The 21246-nt window shown below is 37.4% G+C and overlaps 1 protein-coding gene across 1 annotated transcript in view; it reads right to left on the bottom strand.

Moving 5' to 3' along the window:
• DSE (dermatan sulfate epimerase) overlaps nucleotides 1-21246 on the bottom strand; it is a 34862-nt gene that overhangs the window by 12943 nt on the left and 673 nt on the right. Inside the window, exons 2-3 of the mRNA XM_085309121.1 lie at nucleotides 20822-20899; nucleotides 8741-9209 (exon numbers count right to left, since the gene is read on the bottom strand). Coding sequence (XP_085165247.1) covers nucleotides 8741-9156 — 416 coding nt within the window. The 5' untranslated portion in view covers nucleotides 9157-9209; nucleotides 20822-20899. The remainder of the gene's footprint in view (nucleotides 1-8740; nucleotides 9210-20821; nucleotides 20900-21246) is intronic.

Below are 21246 nucleotides of genomic sequence, written 5' to 3'. Positions count from 1 at the left end.
AAAAAATTAAAGACGAGGATTTAAAGAACCTCAGTCTTATAAGCATACAGAAAACTCAGCCAACATTTGTACTTAAAATGAAGCTCCTTTGTAAATAATATCTCTTTAATGGATATAAATCACTGTACCTGCATTACTATAATTTCTATGGAACTAAGCAGTGTCCAGAAACCAGTAGGTAAAATGAGCCACAAGAAGAATGGTCAAGTGACAAAAGCACTAAATGCTTTTGGCATCAAAATTCTGCTCTCGTTTTTCAAGTGGATTGCCAGTGTCAGCTTTGGTAAACAGCCTGGCTGACAAAGCAYGGGAACGAGTGGCACCGTAGGGCTGCACTGAACGTGCTCTGCGGAGAAACAGCTTTCAGGGCTATCTATTAACTGTGTTGTATTGAAGTATTAATGAAAATCTGGGCATATTTATAAAGTTGAGTAAAAATATGCCAATGATTTGCAGGATAACAGGAATTTTCTAATCCTTCCAAGAGTAAAATTGAACATCAGATACTATGAACCTCAACTTAGTGATTAACTGGGTTTGAAGAATGCAAGTAAGAAGTTTTATCTCAATGCCTGTATTAGCTTCTTTTCTCTTTTAAGGTATCATATGTTAGAGAAAAGAATCCAAGATTTAAAGAAAAGAATCCAAAGTAAATAAGAATATCTGTAACAGGTTTGGTACAGATCAACTAGTCAGTCACAGGCATAAACAATTTAAACAAAGGTAGCTATTGCAAAAACACTACAAGATATTTTAAAAACAAGAAAACCACACATACATCCCTACAGATGGTGATAAAAAAAAAAAAAAAAAAAAAAAAAAAAAAAAAAACTTACACACCATATACTGTAGGTATATATATATTTAGAAAAGAAGCTTATCTGGAAACTTGAGAAAGCTTTTAAGAGAGCTAGAGGTAATGAGTGGTTCCTTTGCCTCCTTCTGAACTCCAGAAACATTCAAAACTATGTACAACTTTTCACATTCAAGATCTGCTGTCTGGACAAATGCTGCAAATAGCAGTAGACAAATACGTGCCTGAGAGATTTTTTATGTTCTCTTCATCTTTGCTACATAAAATATTTTTAGCTACTTGATTTTAGTAAGTGAGGTTTTGATATAAATCTCCATGAAGAAACTGTGAAGAAATCAAACTTTATGAATAACGTAGTTTTCTTACATGTTTTGAGAATTTTAGCACAGTGATAGACAGTGTCTGGTTTAGATTTACAACGTTCTAGTAAATGATGAATCTGAATGGGGAATATGTTGGGAATCAGTTCTTCAATCATCAATATATGATGTAACAAAGCACCAAAAATGTACTACATTGTCCAAAATTAAGTGTGCACATACTTAATAGGATTGCCTGCTTTCATAAAATATATAAACTATATACAGACTAAGATAGGAAGTAAAGATCAATGTCCTGTCCCCTTGAAAAAACAAAAGATGTGTATATTACACACACACACAGACACAGAGATCAGAGATATATATAAGTGGTAAGATCACCTCAACATTCTTCTTGAGAACATTACTAATGCCGCCAACGTCTATTCCTTCAGTAGGAACAGTTTTACGTATTTTTTCCCTTATTTCTCTCTACTAAGAACTATTTTCTTTCTGAGATCAAAATACAAAAATATTAGCATTTCTTTAATAAATATTAGTGTGTGTCGGGGAGGGGGGATAATTTCTATCTGCCCATTTCAAGGTGGGATTTAAATCAGATTCTCCCACCTCAGTGAATTCATTGCTCATAGTCGATGGGATATTTAGAATTGCCTTTTTTTCACTTCACATTCTTACATACAAATTGAAGCAAACAGGAAACTAACAGTCTAACCTGAGAAACAGAATAACCCCCTGGGTAGTTTGATACCTGATTTCCAGAGCCTGTGCCAATCAGTCAGGTAAAAAACATACTTGTAGTGCATTGAGATGCTACCCAGCTTCCACATGGTGACTAGCTAACAGCACGGTTGAGCTTAATGCATGTAAAACATCAAATACGGATGCAAATGTGGCGTGTCACTGGGAAAACTCCTGATTCTGAATTCAACCGTATAATTGTATGGACTTGCTGTTGACCACTGCAGTGCCCCAGCACTGCAAAAAAGCTATTGCTGTCACACGCTCCTGGGGCAGCAGGCAGAGCTTTAAAACTCCCTGTCAGGCAAAGAAGAGAAATACTCTTCTGTGTCCGGGAGGAGGATACATACCGAGGCGGGGTGCACACACCAATGGGAGTGAGACCACTAGCATTTATTTTTTAAACCAGAGTTGATTTCTAGTATTTTTCTTACAAAGTCTCCAAAATGAAATATTTTGACGTGCTCAAATGAGATATTTTGCTCACTAATGGAACTATATCTTTCAATTTTTGTATTGGAGAGAAAACAGAAAAATCCTTGAAAAATTCTATTTGATCCAAAACAATCTTTTAACTTTCAACTTGTCAGCATTTTTCTGGTTGACTGCCAAAACAAAAGCCCTATTATCTGCATAACCTAAATGCTTGGTCATTTGCAACAACTGCTGCAAAAATTTTAAAAATTTAAAAAGTCCTTGAAAAAAATGATGATTTATATTTTCGGTTGTCCGGGGTAAAACATAACAATCTTGCTCCTGTCCCTTTACCGGTTGTGTTTCAGCAACAGTCACCCAGACATGCTCTTGAAGTTCATTTCAGCTCAGTTCACAGGCAGATGGGGAAAGTAGTGTTTAAATGTAAAGGGCTAAATTCATCTTGGAAAAAAAACTGACATATTTTTCAGTAAGTTTAAGAGCCTATTACAAAAGTAGGGCTGTACAGTTTAGGTGGAGGGGGGCAACTAAAACTCTGCTCCTTTTCTGGAAACTTTCAGCTACTTCCTAACCTCTTTTTCTCTCTTTTTCCCCATGGGCTTATATTCTTCATTCTACTGCTTCTAAAACTTCTTTCATATCCTTTTCTCTCCTTTTTCTCTTTGATCACAAGAACAGTCCTTTTCAAACTGGGCTTCTACTTAGTATCATCATGATCCTTYCGTGCTGCTACATTAAAAGTAAGGACCAAACTTGTTTTAGTAGTTTGCCATATAAAGCAGATGGTAATTTATTTATATTATTATTTCAGCTGACTACCTAGTTCTTTTTATAGTAAATGTTTATACCAGACACGCCACAAAGTGAGCTCCCTATATTTACCACAGAACTTCAGTTTACCACTTTACCTCCTTGAGAATTAATCTGGAACTATATATTAAAAAARAAAGTGTAATACAAACTCTTCAAACTTCAGCTAGCCATTTTAATTTCAAACAGTCATGCACAATTTCTATTTTTAAATGCTACACATGAAAAAGAGAAAAACAACAYGAGGGTCTGATATTTCAGTTACTAACATAATATATATTCTAGACATCAAATTCATCTTCCTACTCCTCCTTTTCTTTTTCTCCTTCCCCTTAGGAAGACTATCTCAGCATCCTCCAAGCTTCCTTTACACTAGTTTCTACAGTGTCCTCTTATAAAACCCTACAAAGTACTGTCTGAATATGACTGATGGCTGATTATTGCGAGTCAAACAGATGTTCTAAAGTTGTGGTATCAGCATAGAGACTTGCTCTATTTCAACTTAGAGCATGTGAATTTATTTTATTCATACATTTATCTGAACATTTAATTATTTATACATCATCACTGTATACTGATCAGCACTGAGCACTCTCTGGACACTAACAGCAGCAGGCCTGTAGCATGCTCCAATACTTCTAATASACAAGAGCTAGCAGAAGGCTATAGGGTTGGTGGTTAATAAGAAATACCAGAAGGGTCACAGATTTGCCATGCCAAAGACTCAGGTTAGTTTCTACYTATTCGCTGCTATTTTCTTGGAATGTTTGCACGTGCTTAACAGCAATTATCTCCCCTACGAAACCCATGAAGTAAGGCTCACTGTCAGATCCTCACCTCACTGTACAGCAGTAAAGTATTTGTGTTCRAAAGTGGTGCATGAACTACACGTAACAGCAACAGCAAAAGTGCTGAAATCTGGCAATTCTAAATGGTAAAAAAGGGTGCACAATTTGCGAACAGCTAAGGTACTTGCACAGGCTTAGTAAAGAAAAAAGTGCCTCATTTCTTTGTCCAAAACATAAAATCTAACTAGACTCTTATTTCTACATGATGTGTGACTCTAATTACATCACTTCAGTCAGTTCTGCAACGGGCTTAGACGGCATATGGAAAGAATCGCTAGTACAGATCCCCTYGGCCAAAAACACACTTTTGGCAGGGAGGGTTCCAGAGGCAAGTGACTGATAGACAAAATGCCAGAAAGCTAATCTACATACTCCGTTTTCTCTAAAATAAAATAATGTGGCTTATATTTAAGAACAAACTTTCTCAAATATTTTAGAAACCTTCTAGATATTGAATCCCAGGAAAAACAGGCAAATTATTTAACACTATTTAATTTTTACAGACAGAAATAGCAAATGTCCATCTATTTTTATTGGAATACTACTGCATTACGTTTTCCTGGTCTTGCTAGTCTCCAAAGTATTATCTGTTCCCATATTATTTTTAATGGTTGTTATAGTTAGCTATTAGCCATTGACTCTTTGTTTATTTTAAAATATAAACCCATTCCAGGATATAGCAATTACTGATGCTCTGTTATGAGTAACATGTCTCTCAACATTGGTTGTTATGACAAACAGCTCAGCTTCTGCCAACCTACATGAATGGGAACTGAATTAAGGTTTACTTTATCATGAGGTAGAAAATTACCATTGCAATAGATGAGAGGAGGCATAAGTGTTTAATTGTATCAACTTTRCTATAATTTCACCCTGATCGACTGGACTATTTTGGGGCTATAGGAGATTCTCATCAATATAAGGATGAAATTTAAAAAGCTAGTCTCCTGAAAAGCYGGGACAATACCCAGTGACACTTGAGACTGGATTTATTTTATCTCACTACTGCACACACTAACAAAATATACTTTTGCTTTGTGTTAAGGCTTATATCTTATTTAAGATCGTTAAAAATATTAATGAAAACTTATGCAAATAGATATTTCTGAAGTTCTAGAGTTATCTTAGAATCAATAGCATTTCAGCAGAAGTAAAAAGAAATTCAGATTATATTACTGAAAGAATCAAGCTACCAACAAGGAATCCATACAAGGTGGCCAGATTTAACTTTTCAAGATGTATTGATGGAACCCTCAGAGATAAGAAGGCATTTTTAGGGCAACTTACAGGGCAGAGTAGGTATCTACAGTATGTAAGTCTCAGAAAAGAAAAGTTCCTGCAGACTAGGCATCTTACTGATACCTTTCTTGAACAAGCTCTCTTTACTGATGACTTAGATTAGAGACTAGAGGAGATGAGACAGACTGCTCTCGCAGCATTTGGAGCTTTAAGCTGTGGTAGCACCAATGCCACTCCTTCCTTCTGCCCTCCTGGTCAGATCATATTTATACTCAGTTATTTAATAAGTGTAATGTTATTAATTATCTGCAATATTTTCCTCAAATCCAAGGCAAATTAAATATTATTATATATACTGAGGAGCAATTTTTGCTATAATTCCATTACTGTGATACTGCAAGAATAGTTCATGTACAGTCTTATACCACAGTTATCTTCATAAGATTTAAATGCCTGTCAGTAGTGATTAGGCAACATCTCATATTTGCTATATTTTAGATAGTCCTTGTTCCTAGTCTTATTCTAAGTGGAGAAATTAGTGCAGTAACATGTTTGGTGATACTTTTTAGTTGACTTTCTTAAGAAAAATAGATTTACATTATCATGTTTCTGTCTATCCACTCCTTTTACTTCTGAATCTCTTGATCTGTTTTAGCAAAGCTGCACAGAACAGTACATGCCTCAGAGATGTTATGTTGCTACAGCTTTCCAGAAAATTGCTGTTGGAAAAGGGAGGACACATACTGCTGCCATCAGTGATGGAAAAGCTATAGTGTAAACTCCACGTGTACAGTACTTTCAGTCATAAGTTCCCTGGGGAAAAACAACAACAACAAAAAAGGAAACCAAGTCCATGTTTTTGTCAYGGTGTTTGAAAAACTGGCCACTCTSTGTGCTTGGGGGCTGCACAAAGGGCTCAGCAATATTCCCTATGTTTCTGCTTACCTCCCTCTGAACTTCCCTTCCCAAGCTCACTATACCCTCTTCTTCTGTAAAGCAGAGAACCCCAATTAAAGCTCGATTGTCAGCTGAATGACATGGCTACCTCAAGAGGGACAGATGGGAAAAGGATGGCTTATCTTTGAAGTAACACAAGATACTTGCTTTAAAGGAACAGTATTTTTTAGGGGTAAAGATTATCAAAGCCAAGTGGAAATAGGATATCTGCTCAGTTCTGACCAGCAGCAGGTTTAGCTGGGACAAAGGCGAGCATTATGCTAAGGACCCGAGGAACCAAAATTATTCCAGGGCAGGAATCACAGGAGATAAAGAAATGGAATGAGGTCATTATAACAGTGAGCAAGACAGCTATAAATGAGAGGTCCACTACTCACAAAATTACTTGCTTCATTTTCTTATTCTATTAAAACAGAGACGAAAATCATATAATTCTGTGTTCACACTAAGCAAAGCAAGGTAAAAAAAAGTGTGAACAACGAAACTAGGGAGGAAGCTGTCGAGTTTTGGGGAAGTCTGTACGTGCTGTTGCAGATGGTTACACAACCTGGGATCTACCTCTGTAAAGCTCTGTCCCTGTGCCAGAAGAAAGATTGTCATACAGATTGCTTTCCAGGACATGAGGTGAAATGAAGGTAGGACAAGGCTTTGCATCGCTATGCTTCTGTGGCAGATTTTGCTAATAAACACCATCCTGTCATGTTACTATTTTTCTTCCTGATTCCCATGTGTCCACTCTTCTGTGTCATGCAACCAACATAAATCCGGTGTGTCCCTTCTCCCTCCCACCATCTCTTTTGTCCTAGTTCCTATATTTCTTTGACATTTAACTCCTAAATACTTGGTGTTGGGGGACCCCAACACTGCTGACGCCTTTTAAACTATGGATCTCAAGTCACGCCAACATAATCCAGCATATTTCCAATGACTGTCCCTGGTTGGACACCATTTATAGGATACTACTAGCTTGCCCTTTCCCCACAGAAGGTAGGTAAATAGCTGTCTGAGTAATGAATACTGCTTGAACAGCTAAATACTTCCTCTTGTGCTGACTTGCAACCTGATTCGAACTTCTGGTGAGCTGCTAACAACACGGAGCTGTAGGACAGTAGCTGCTGCAGAAGGGAGCAGCGTCCCCATTGCAGCCACTACTCCTATTGCCCCTCACTCTCCTATCCCAGTAAAGTCCATGTTTTCATCTTCCGAACTCCTCACAGTCCCCAGGGCACATTCAGGAACATGGGCTGAATGGCAACTGCTACAGGTGGGTGAGAGAAGTGAAGCTGCCTGAGGAAAGAAAAGGAGATAATTGCCAGTGGGTGTGAAAGGAGAAGGAGAGACCTTCTGCAGGGGCTCCCAGTTGCTAGACCCACTTGTATGGCTTTTCAGGCCATAACATAATTCTAACACAAGAAAAAGGGAACCAAGAACCTAGGGCAGAGTCTTAGCAAGACTGAAAAAGGTCCTTAGAGGTCATTTACTGAATGACCAAGAATGACCAGGCGTTTTTAGACTTCTAGCTAATCTTCAGGTTCCACATTCACTTAAACTGCAACTTGCCAACCCTGCAACTCTTCCAGTGCACAATTTCCTACATATGCACAGAGGAAAGTAGTTTGCTAGAATTAGGAAATAGTTCAATGTGTTTCAGGACAAAGTATGTTAACTTCTGCCCTTATAGAAAGTGGAGGCCACAATGAGGACAGAGTGACTTGTACATGACAACTCATATCCAGGTGAAATAAATCCAAATATATCAAAATGTGAGTCACTCAAACAACTGCAGTATAGCTATGTATTTAGATGGTCAGCTATCTTTATCATGTCTCAGTGATAAAGCGCATAATATGATAGAGAAGATGCCCAAGAACTGCACAGCAAAGGAGTTGCAAGTCTAGGTGACCCTGCTTGAGCAAGCAGTTGGACTAGATAATCCCCAGAGGTCCCTTCCAACCTCAGCCATTCTGTGAAAATGAGCCTTAGACAGATACATGTTAGAGCATTCATGAAATATTTAACTGAGGAAACAATTCTGAAAGCGATTTAAAAGATGATGTTTGGAATATGACAATAAGCAAGAGAAAAAAAATTAGAAAAAAGGAATTTCACTTGAGCTTTTTCTATTAGTTAAACTCTATTACCAAGCTGAGTAGCTGTCACCTTTGGTGTAAATATAAATGAACACTTTTCACCAGACTGGAAAACTGTACTACCTCTATCATTTTTAGAAAAGCTAGAGTGTCATTTTTACCTACACAATTTTTTATATTTTTCATATTTTCAATTTATAGGAGTTAGGATGATATACAAAGGGTTCTGGTTCCTTCTTGCAGCATTAATTTACAGTAGAGTAGGTCTAGTGATGGTGAAAARCTGTGGGGCACAGCTAGTCTAAAAGAAGATAAGCGCATACAGCAAGTCAGTCACTGTTAAAGTGAATGTATGAGCAACTCAGCTAATTATGTAGACTATGACAGCTACCAGCTAATATATTTAAACATTTCACTCATCCACTCACTCTTTCAATTGCAAGCAGAGTTTATACAGCAACTTAAAAAAAAAAGACAAAAATCTACCAACTAGGCTGAGCTGCCATCCTCTCCATGTAATCCTTGGCCATGTTGATGGCTTCGATATTTTCCGGGTAGAGCAAGCAGAACATTGCCAGGGCCCCGAGATTGTTGCCATAAATTTCATTCCACCGAGAGCTGAATTCCTTCGGGTCCCAGGGAGGGAGGTACTCCAGGGGGTTCGACAACATGGTCTGCACCGCCTCAGTCAGACGAGCCGCGATGTGCTGGTGGGTGGTGGCTGCCTTGAGACGCAGACCTTCCACATCCCCTTTGGAAAAGTAGAGCATGGGGTAGCTGTCGTAGTTGGCATTGACAAAGGGAATCATAGCAGCTGGGTCCTCACTGGTGCTGTGGGCAAAGGCGATGCAAATCACATGTATGAAAAACACACTCGGGGCTCCCCGGGTGTGAGTCCTCATTGTGGCATTAGATCTCCAAGTCTCAGTGGGAGCCAAACCATCTTTGAAATATCCTAGGGCAAACAGATGTGTGAGAGAGTTAGAAGAAGAATTTATGAGAAAATATTCATTTATAGAGATGCTTTAAAGGAAATATAACTCTGTGTAGACTGAAAGAACCCTGTATATACATACATATATATTATATATATACACACACACATATAAGTGGCTTTCAAATAATTTTTCTGAGTCCTTCAGACAAAAGCCCTGCTGAACACCTGATCCTAAAGAAAAATTTGTATGCTTTGAAAAAAGTCCCTCCTTCCCTTCCCCATCTTTTTCAAGTAGCTGGTATGAGGGGAATGAGACATTCGGGACTCACTGATTAAAAATAATTGCAACTGTGCTTAATATAAAACATTGCTGACTGTACTGGCAAACGGAGAAGGGAGGGAGGGAAAAAGGAAGGAGCGAGAGCCACAGAGATTGTGTTAGCGGCAGCCAAGACTGCGTGCTGCATTGGCTGATGTTAACAGCTGGAGAGTAAAGGATAAGGAATGCTGGAGGTTTGTGCTGGGGTCATTTTGTGCTGTGCTCAAGGCCTCTAGTTCTGACACGTCCTCAGTTAGGCAAAAAAAAAAAAAGGAAGGAAGAAAGAAAAAGATGACAGAAAGAAAAGAGGAAAAAGAAAGTAGCAGAATTCTAGAAAAATAGTTGAATTACCTGGCCTTTAGGGTGCTTGGGTTTTCTACATTGCTTTTATTTTTCTAAAGGGCCTTCCATTTTGCACGTGGAGATTTACTGCTAGCTACCAAGAAGGCTGAATGTTAAATTAAAGTGCATATTTTCCTATATGCATGATTTCTCAAAATATGCTCAAATGGCAGATCTATACAGAGGTTAAATGTAAGTATTTAAACATAGAAAGTCACTTTGTAAAAATTGCCAACTATCTAGCCTAAACTCTCAGATAAAACATGGCCAGGATCCCCCCGAGGAAAGCCAGCAAATTCCTAGAATTCTTCGGAGGGGAAAGGTTACAGAAAACAGACCCAAGAGAGACAGTTTTATGTAAATAATGAACAGTAGTTTTCAATTATTAAAAACAGAAATAGACAGAAGGAAAGAAAACCCCCAAAACAAATATGAAATGTTTTTTTTTTTTTTTTTTTCCCAAGGAAAACCTGTTTCATAGGATTCAGAAATAAAACTGGCAAGGAGCTAAAGTACAAAGCAACCTTTTACTTTTCCCCACAGCTCCCCGCATATAGAYGCCAAAAGTTTCTGACAGACACCTAGGCTGCTAAAACTTTAGCGACCCACATCCTGGTTCAGCAGTGTCGTTAATACGCACACGCACAGTGAGACCWCCTTGTTGGCCTGGGTCCCTCAGCTACTGCTGGCTGCACAGTCCGGTCTCTGGTCATTTGTATTCAGGTGTTCTAAAAATTAATTTAGGAGCAAGTAATTTTGGCTGTGAAGTATGTCTTTTCTTGTGCATTCTTGCTTAGGCTAAAAATAATACTGCACCCTAAAACTGCATACCTAAATACATTACAGTGGACAGCAAAATTGCTTTAACATACTGTAATGCAMGATGACATTTTCATAGCATTCTAATGCATTTTGCAGATAAGTTTTACCCTTTTTTGGATATAAACTAATCATTACAGGACACATTATGCAGATCACCAATTACTTTATCCAGTAATATTTTACTATATCTACATATTCTCTCACCATATACACAGAAACATACACTGCAACTTATCCAAGCATACCCAGGTCTACTCATATTCCCATCTATAAATATTAAAACCATACAACAGCGTATCTTGAAAGAAAGGAGGTAAAAACCAGCCAAACCAGTATATCATGTCTGAAAACATGATGTGGATTTTTTTAAGTTAAGAAAAAGGCTTCTAAAAACCATATTTTTTATTATAAAAAGTTATTCTTAATTCTTTAAAATCAAGAGGAGAGAAAAGAACCACTTTTTTTAAAATGATGAAATACTTTCTGAAAAATAGACAAAAAATCCCAGTAACATTTTTTTCTTTTCTTTTCTTTTCTTTTCTTTTTTCTTCAATCACAGTCATACATTGTAAGAAGTTTCCTGGACTACAAAAGAAAAAATACCAGATACTGGTAAGTGACTTCACTTTTCTTTGGTTTGATCTCTATGAGGACTTCAGCACATCAATAAGAATTAAGCATATGTGTAAATTTAGGGATAGTTTTAAATGCTCCCTGGATTAGGGTCTTTCTGACCAGAGGTTATGGAACATGCAAGATAGTTTCCTAGACCTCCCTTTTTGTAAAGCTTGATACATTATCTCAATAGTCGATCATCACCAAGTATCTCTAGTGTTGCCTGAAATTCATAGTTCATATTTTCAAAATTCAACAACCTGCCTAATTTTTTCCTGTCATGCATGCATACATTTAATAGAGAAGGTAAACCCTTCTTTATACATTAGAAGGAACCTCCATACCACATTGTTTAGCATAACTGGAAAACTGATAGTCTTTCAGCATATTCAGAATCAAGGTCTGGAAGAAAGTCAACAGGCAGTGAAAAAAACAGAACTATGTCATTCTTATTTATTCTTGGTCAAATGATATTGCCACCCTTCCTACAATAGGAAGACAGCAGCCCATGGCAGCAAAGTGGCCAGTAAGCCCTCTTGCATGACTATGCAGAGCTTAGCCCAGCCTGACTGATGGATGGGAGGAGGCAGCTACCAAGGGGTTCCTCTTTGTTCCCTTGCCTCCTTTGTGGAGGCACCACCACAACCACGGTGAAAGAAGCACCAGAGGGGAGCGCTAGGGTGGCATGACTATGGCTCAGACCGTGCTACCTTCAGTGAAGAGATGCTCTATGCTGTCTCATCTGTGATATCCTTAAAAGCATGACTAGCAAAACGTAATAATGAAAATCACAAAGCTCCACATATAATAAAAATGTGGATTTGCAATAATAAAAGTGCGATTAAATTTACAACAGTTAACAAGTAGGATGTTGATGTGATTAAATCACCCAGATGGTGAGGAAATACTAACTACATAGCTCTGAATGTAGCCATGACAAATGACCCTCGTAGCGATTTCAAATAGCAGACCTGCCTTGAACCACAAACACAAGTTTTTCACTGACTAGGACCAGATTTGACCACATACTTCACCGACTTACGCTCCAAGTTTACTTGTCCAAGTCTGTCCACAGTCCAATGTATAATCATTCTTTCTCACTTCAGTAGCTGTCTAGAAACTAAACCGATCAATAAGGATATATATGAAATCACTTCAACATTTTTAAATGGAAGAGGCTGCAGAAGGGCAAAGAACCAAAGCACCATTGACAAGAGAATGTGACCAGAAACAGTAACATTTACTACCAGTGACTATTTAAAACTCATTACAATGGCATAAATGTACCAGCCTCCCCTCCCAAAACAACTTGAAGCAGCTGAAGGTGCTTTATACGTTAAATAGCTCCATACTTGGCTTAGTTAACTTATTTGCATACTGAAAATTAAAGAAATAGATAGCACTATTTWGAAACATGCATATGATACTTGATCATCTGCATAGTTTAGGTGAAGCCARACATGTATAGACAACAGGCCACATGAGCCCCAACTCCCCAACAGTTGGGAGTGAATTTGCTACAAGTTTATTTGATGCATAGGACTGGAAATTATAGGAATTTGGGCTTTCTGATCACTTACATTCCATAGTACCATTTTTTAAAGTTAAAAGACTCTCTTATTCTCGTATTACACTACATCATTACCAGCCACATCTTCCAACAAAAGCTTTAATAAGTAACTGAGCCTTTTCTGAAAATAAGGGGTTTTGATTCAGTTTGGAAATCAAAATCTGATACGCTACCAAAAATGAAAAGGAGGCTGAAGGATACTTGTCCATGGAAGAAAATGCTAATATGCCATGTCATTCAAAGGGGCTGTCAGTTCTAGATTGAAAGAGCAGTTGCCACGGTTTTCACTCCATTACCAGCAGAAACAAACAGTAAAGAATATAGTTTATTCCAGAAAAAGCAACATGTGAACRTTAACTATTTTGATTCTCCCTATCTACATCAGTGAATAGGTGTTCAACTGCAGCCAAAAAGTACGGTAAGACTGATGCCATTAACTGAATTGAACATTGGTACAGATAAAGTAAGCTCACCTAATGAAATTAATTTGATACACTATCCAAAGCAAACAGGAGCCTGCTTAAATTACCTTAAATTACCTCAACAAGGGTTTCGGTAAGAATTTTGTTCAAATTTTTAGTGAAAAATCTGTTCCACTTTAGGGAGAAGCAGCAAATCATCAGCTTCAGCCTGCAAACTTTGCCTCAGGAAATGATCCCTGAATTTCAACTCAGTTTTCATCATCTTTGCATAACTTCTTGACAAATTATTCGTAGCGAAAGCACATTTGAGTTGAACGTAGTACTTAGTCTGTACTTAATTTCATGTTGAATTACACTGTCATTATACTTTTTTTCACAATTTAGACTGCATTGTAAGATCATCTTGTTAAGCCATTCAAAAGCAATGAAAATATAGCAATCAATTGTAGCACCCACTCCTAATCAGGTAAGAGAATAATACATATTTTAGAAGAAATAGTCAGCAACTATGAACAGCTGTTGCCATACTGATGCCATGAAACTTATAAGTAATGTTGCAAAGAAATATGCATGGTATTTTGTTCCATTAAACATTGAAGGGTAAGGATCTATTTGCACYGCTGCTGACAGTACCAAAATATAACTGCTTGCTGCAAGGACTGCTAAGCTAGATTAGTGATGGAGCAAAGGAAACTTCAATAAAAACTATTTTTGGTACTTTTCCCAAACCCACCCCAAAACACTAGCAAATATTTTACACACATTGCAATTTAATTTGCTGCTAATAACAGGGAAAACACCTATAAATCTTGTTAAAATGGTGGTGGTTTACTTCCATGATGCTTATACCAGCTGAGAATTATTTGCTGGTCCTCCCTGTTGTCCAGCAACTTCAATTTTACCATTCATTTAAATGTTTCACAAACACAAGCTTAAAAATACAAGAGTAACCAACTCATTTAACTGAATCCAATGACAATTAAGTGCTAAATAATGCAGGGTAAGCCCATGAAAACACACAAAGGCAATGGGKTCAAGAGAGACTAACTTCCAAATATCACCTTTCCCTTCCTATTAACTCACAGGAATATATCTGATAGCAAAATTAGGCAGGAGGCAGAAAGTGACCGAAAAAAGTATAAACTTATATTTATATTATAATAATTACAGCTAATCTACTGACCAAATTCCCAAACTGCATAGTTCACACATCACCAGTTAGTACTATTCAGTCCCTTTCAAAACTGCAGTGGCACCAGTATGGCAAGTTCTTACACCCCAAGACAAAAGGWGTCAGAAATGCTCTCTCAATCACGCTTTTAGTGAGTTCAACAAAACTAGTGGCCATCTATCTCTCCAAGATGGGAGATGWAATGCTAGGAAAAGTGCAAAATCACTGCTTACAAATTTCAGAAATATCCTGTGAGAATGAAGGGTTACATTCATTCTGCAATATGCTGCAGACGGGACAGAAATATTTCAGTATTTTCAGAAGTTTCCAGTACGCATGTAGAAGGTATCTTATCAGAGTATTAAAGTTTATTCTGGTTATTCCTTTCATCGAAAATGTTACTTGTGTGTTTTTCACCATGTACATAAATTAACATGGAATACACATACACACACACACACACTCACATGCACRCACTGAATGCATAACTTTTTTTCTGCCTCAGAAAAAAACAAAATTAAAATAATATGTATGCCCAAACCATATTTAACATGTAATTTTCTTCTATTTTAAATTCATTCTGTGATATAAATGCTTTCTCAATAATTTTTGGTAGCACTAATATTACTATTCCTAGCCCTTACAAGGATCTTTCATTCTACACACTATTGTGTAGGATGAGTAAGAAAGTCATTTTMATCTACAGAATGCTAAAGGCACTCATTCCCAACCAGTACAGACATGCCTATTAAAGCATCCAAGTTCAGTAAATTAAAGTTCAGTCCTTTCTACCATCAAAAATGCAAACCTAGAAACCACCATTTAAAGATCTTCTTTCCGGCACTAGCATTTTTTATTTCATTCTGAATGAAAAGAAAATTTCAAAATKCCATTTAGATAGCTAGGAATATAATTATTCTTTGCAAAAATGTTTTCATGGAAAGTAACAATAAAGTTTGAAATATTTCATTTAGGCTAAAAGTACGTATTAACTAAGTTTGTTCACTCCATTAATGCCTCAGAAGTCAATCCTCACCCATATTGTAACAGAATGTAGGACACTGCTTGGGGTTGGGACTGTTACTGTGACTGAGATGCCAGATTAATCTGGCATCTGCTTAAAAGCATGTCTTTCTCATCCATGCAAGCAGACTCATTCAGGTAAGACATGTACAATTGCATTTGGAGGATCAAAAACCATGCAGAGGGTTTCATGTGCAAACAGCCTACAACCCGAACATGAAACATTGTCTCACAACAGGAAGTCAGCAAAGGAAGAGATTATTTGAGGTTACCACGAGTGTGATCTATGCACTGATTGAGTAGTAGAACCACAAGTCCACAGGAAGAGCTGCAAAGCATTCAAAGTGTGATTGTAATGCCCAAGAGACTCAAAAAAGGACAAAAACATTAATCAGACATCTAAGTGAGGAAGACAATTTTATTGCTGTCAAAACAAAATTCCTTCTTGGGCTTAATCCAGCCCGCTCAGAAATATTGCACGCAATGGAACTGCTCTCACTTCTTTTTTTCTTTTTTGGGGACTACTTACAGCATCAGAAATGTCCGACATAGAGTCTAGTGTTTCCAATTCTGATTTTAATTTCTGTCCTCTTTTCCAACTAACATTTCTTCACCAGCCTTGATCTTTATTCTTTCCAAATACTTGTAAATGTTGAAAGTTCCCTGGCCTGTTGTTCTCCTCTACTGTGTGTAATTAATAGCTTTAATTTTCCCTGATTATTGTTTTAATTGTCCTTCGTGCAATTACCTCCAAGATGTCAGAAATGAATAAAATGTTCCAGATGGAGTTATACAGAACAGTCCTCTCTCTGCGTATATCTATACCTACCTATAGACTCGAGCAATTCGAGATATCAAATAAATATTTTTATCTTTATTTGCAAAGCATTTCCACAGGAGGTCATATTAATAGAAGAGAACTCTAAAACATGTCACATCCTTCAGTTTGTATGGGATCAAAGCGCATTTTAACTATATTTCCATATCCTGTTAATGACTCAGTCTTGCACACAAAACCACTTTAAAAATATATTCATTGTTTCTCACTGTTAAAGTATCATGACAGCATGTAGGAGCACCAGCGAGGTCAGAGACACCTGTGCCAGTCAGTTTACAAATGTAGTAAGAAGGCTACAATGTAAACTGAAATCAATACTTGCTTTTATATTCTACATATATAATCTTAACATATGTGTATGTGTATGACCCCAGATGTATTTTACCACAGAGGAACCACTCTTTCACTTGCTTCATGATAAATGCCTCTGCGTTTCCACATTGAAACTGCACTACCCTGCTGGTAGCCTCATCTCACTCTAAATCAATGTGCTGTTCATGTGTATTCATTATTGGTACAACTCTGTTGTTACCGCTGCTACATTCATCTGTTATGTCATTATCTTTAGTTTCTATATATAGCTAGATATAGCCTATATCTAGACAGGGCATAGAGTTCATCTATCTATGTATCCAGATGCATCTGATTTTTTTTCCAGGCTTTATACTCAGACAGAATATAAAATATATTATCATATAATTCCTTTGGGGTTATTACTGTCTTCAAGGCTGCCCAACATAGCTTTGACGAGAGTGCCAATTGCATTTTCATGGAAATAAGCCTGAAATGTAGATAGAGTTAAAAGGTTATATTAGGTCTGTAAAATATTACCACTCACAATTGGCATGACCAATTTGCTTCAGTAGGCTTCAACACATCCATTAAATTATAGCCTAATTTTGAAATTTAGAATTTTATAATCTTATTTCTGATCTTGAGTTGTACAGAGCAAGATCGGAGCCTGACACTTACTTAGCTCCAAAATTATATATCATTTTAGCCAAAATGTGATGTAATGCACCACTAGTAGAAGAATCAGATTCACCAGCTTTAAAAGGACAACACACCCACTCTAATAGTTTCAAAGAACTTTTAAAATACTTTGATAACTCTAAGTAGCCATTTTATTAGAAAATATAAGATGGCATAAAAAGAATATAAGACACTCTGCAGATTAACTATCTCATAAAAAAAGAAAAAATAATCCAAAATGAAACAAAACAGCAAAACCAAAGCAAGATATAAAACACGACAATGGTAGTGAAAGGACTGTAACTTTAGTGTTATGTTTATCTGGTACTGAAACGCAATACTTACCTGAGTAAAGTGACAAGAATCTCTACAACTCCTTGTCTGCTCTAAATAATGCTATTGCTGATTCTCACTGTAGCCATTATAAGTCTATGAAAAAAAAAAAAAAAAAAAAAAAAAAAAAAAAAAAAAAAGACCAAGCAGACAAGCAGATAATTTCAAGTTGTATATGTAATATCCTCATTATGCCTGGAGATTTAATACCTGACTATGTCCCAGCAGCAGGTGAACATGTGATGTTAGCATCTGACAGGAAAATCTATTTGCAATGCTCTGTATTGCTCTTCCCGTGGTTCCCAGCATCGCCAAACCCCTTAGGCCAGGTCTATATTGCAAACACTTTGCTTCTGCTAAACTTCTACTGACAAAGCACTTATGAGAAAAGACACAGGTTACATCAGCAAAATTTTCTCTTTCCTATTAGGCTTTTATTTCCCCTCCACTATTCTTTGTTCTTTGTTCCCATCCTGAGCAAATAACTAAGTCCGGTAAAAGTGCAGTACACAAGGGTTCAGAGTTTTTGCTAATGCAGCTATGTTACTACTTCACCATATCCCTATTGTGCTTAGCTGTGCAAATAGAAACATATAATGCAAGCCTTGCATGAGAATATTTTGAATCTGTGGAGTAAATGAATTCTATTAATTACATAAGACGAGAGGAAATTTGAATTCTTGATCTTGATCTTGATCTTGATCCTGCTTAGGAGGAAGAAGCATTCTACCTTTTGTACAGCTGAGTATATACATCCCTGAATTTTTTCCATGCATTGGTACAAACAAATCTCAAAAAAAAAAAAAAAAAAAAAAAAAAAAAAAAAAAAAAAAAAAAAAAAAAAAAAAAAAAAAAAAAAACTTATTTATAATACATGGTTACTGTCTTGAACACAAACTGGCATCATGCTTTAACAGCGTTAGGAGACTACACTACTACAACTAAGCTCTTTAGCTAATTCAGATGAATGGAGACAGTAAAAAAAATGTAAAAAGCCAGGATAAACTTGCTGTTGAGATATCATATTTATTAGTTAAATACTATTTGGTAAGCAAAAGTCGTACTCTCTTTCAGTCTCTAGACACCTGGATTACCAATTCTAAACCAGGAAACAATGGTAAAGGAAAGTTGTTTCCTTATTTTTTAAAATTTCTTTAAAAAGAAAGAAAGAAAGAAAGAAATATGAAAGAGGGGGGTTATTTCTTGCAAAATGTCCAGGAACAATAGCAGAAGTAACTAAGTTTCTTTCTGCTCATTGCTAGAATAAGTTGTGGCTGCCAGATGTGCAAGTTTCCACACACAGTCCTAGGAATGTGACTCAATTTTGACTAAAAGCAATCATTTCTGTGAGAAGGGACACTTCAGTTTTATAGCCTCTTTCAACCCTATTTCTCASTACTCAAACTGCTGGATACTAATAGATGTGACCAATTCTCCACTAGCAAGTGAGATAATTGTGCTAACCCAAAGGCTGTCTGGTGGCAGGAATAACTTTCTACCAGTGCTGGGATAGGCTGAATTCTCAGGTTTGAAAAAGGTGTATGCACTCCCTCTTCCTGCACCCGAGGAAGAGAAATGGAAAATAYAGGCAGCATTTAACAAACCTTTAAAATTACCAAAGATGTCAGTCTAGAGTTAGCTTTCAACAACTCCTTCTTATTATAGGTATATGCAACCTATGAAAATCACATCTAGCATTTATCCAGGCAGTAAAACACATTTTACTCTCCATTGTGGTAAGGATATTTACTATCTAGTTAGAGCAGATTTACTAATTATATCGCATAAAAACTGACGAAAACAGATCTCCCTTGGGTAAAATAAATCTACCAATATTTACCGTAAGGAATTGATTTGTTCAATTCATGTATTTTTTCATTTGCAATAAGTATTTTCTATGACTGAAGAAGAGATTTTAGAAGAGATTCTCCATGAATATGCAGAGAAAAACCAGCACCAAGTTTATGAAGTCAATACCCACAGCACAGGATACAAAACTGTTCAAAAAAATATTCTCACATCTTGTATTAAATAGCAGCACTCAGCTTTTCCTAGCAAAACAAAATTATTCTAAATATCACAGTACTTCAAACAATGTCATCAATAAAGGCAGAAGAAATTTTTAGTGAAGAAACTCTTATTTTGAATAACAAGAAAAAAAAACATTCTGTTAGAGTACTAGCAGTTCTGTCCACTAAATAGCCTGTGAGAAGTATACTTTATTTTTGCTTACTAGAGGAGTTCACAGACAGCCAAGGAAATCCCAAACCCAAACTGGTACTTTGTTGACTCCCACTATAAACTTTAGTTAATTTAGGTCACACAAGAAACATGTAAGCAATGACACACAGTAAGAGAATTCATAGCTGAAATTCTATTTAATGCTTCATGCATCCCAAAATCTCCAAGCAGTTATGAAACAAATTAATTAATTAAACCTCTCAACATCTCTGTAAAGCTAGCAAGTACATTTATTTGTTTCATGAGGAAGGAAACAGAGACATGGAAAGGCGGAGTGACTTGCCCAAGGCTACCAGTAAGTCTTTCAGAGTAATAAACAGAATCTGAATTATTGATTTTCAGTGCTGTTCTTCAGCTGCAGTGTTTCTTTTCTGAACTATTACACTGAGTTATAATGATTGTTGGCATGATAAACATAACATGGTAACACTTACCTGAGAATTTCTTTGTCCATGTTTAGACTATATTAAAACGTTAATATTATTTTAATCACAATCGAGTTTCCTAGAGTGACCTAAATCTCAAACTAGATGAGCAATAATTCTTGTATTTCATTCACAATTGTAAGTATTTCTTAATTCTCATTGATCATGTCCAGAAAGAAGCTATTCCAGCTTGAAAATACAGGAAAATATCACTTAGCTCTACATTTTTTCAAGAGGGAACATCTGTGATAGAAAAGCAAAGAGAATGGCTACTTTGCTGTATATCGAGTTGGACTTCAAGCATCTGCATGAGATGCACCAAATGAAGATGCACCAGTTTTGTGCAATACTATCTAAGAGAGTTGCAACTTGCCATCCTGAGGATTACGAGTGTACTTAAGGAGTTAATAACCGCAGTTCCAGGTCATTTAGACTTTTCCAACAAAAAAGAAAAGCCGCAGGAAATTGCAATGGGTAAATTACTCTCTTCCTGTCTCTCAGCTCCTCCAGGTGCAAAGTAAGGATGCTACCGCTTACCTTTCACACAGGCATGTTTGGAGGGCTCAACTCATTAGCGCTTCTACGAGGCTCGGAGGCTCTTGCATTCACGGTGCTCTGGGAGAGCAGAAAGCTGTTATAAGCTTCAAGCAGAAAACGCTACCGACCGGCACGTCGCCCGCATGCCCCTACCCAGGCGCTTCTCCGCCGGGCGCACGCCCGTGCGGTGCTGGACGCCCCCGGAAAGGTGCTAGTTGCCAAACGGCGGCGCCTTGACAGCGGCGAGCACCCGCCACCGCCGCGCTGAGGCGGGCTAGGCGCGCCCGCCCTTCGTTTCCGAGGGAAAAGTCGGGAAAAGTGGGTTCCTAACAGAGCGCTGCCGGCGGGATGCCCTCCCGGCGGCTCCCACCCCCCGGGGCGGCCGCCCCGCCGGCGAGGCACCTCCCGGCCGCGGCGCCGGGCGC

This window comes from Rhea americana, unplaced genomic scaffold (genome assembly GCF_003343005.1).
Source record: "Rhea americana isolate MKP2758 unplaced genomic scaffold, rheAme1 scaffold_290, whole genome shotgun sequence".
NCBI lineage: Eukaryota > Metazoa > Chordata > Aves > Rheiformes > Rheidae > Rhea > Rhea americana.
This window is presented reverse-complemented; position numbering and strand designations above follow the sequence as displayed.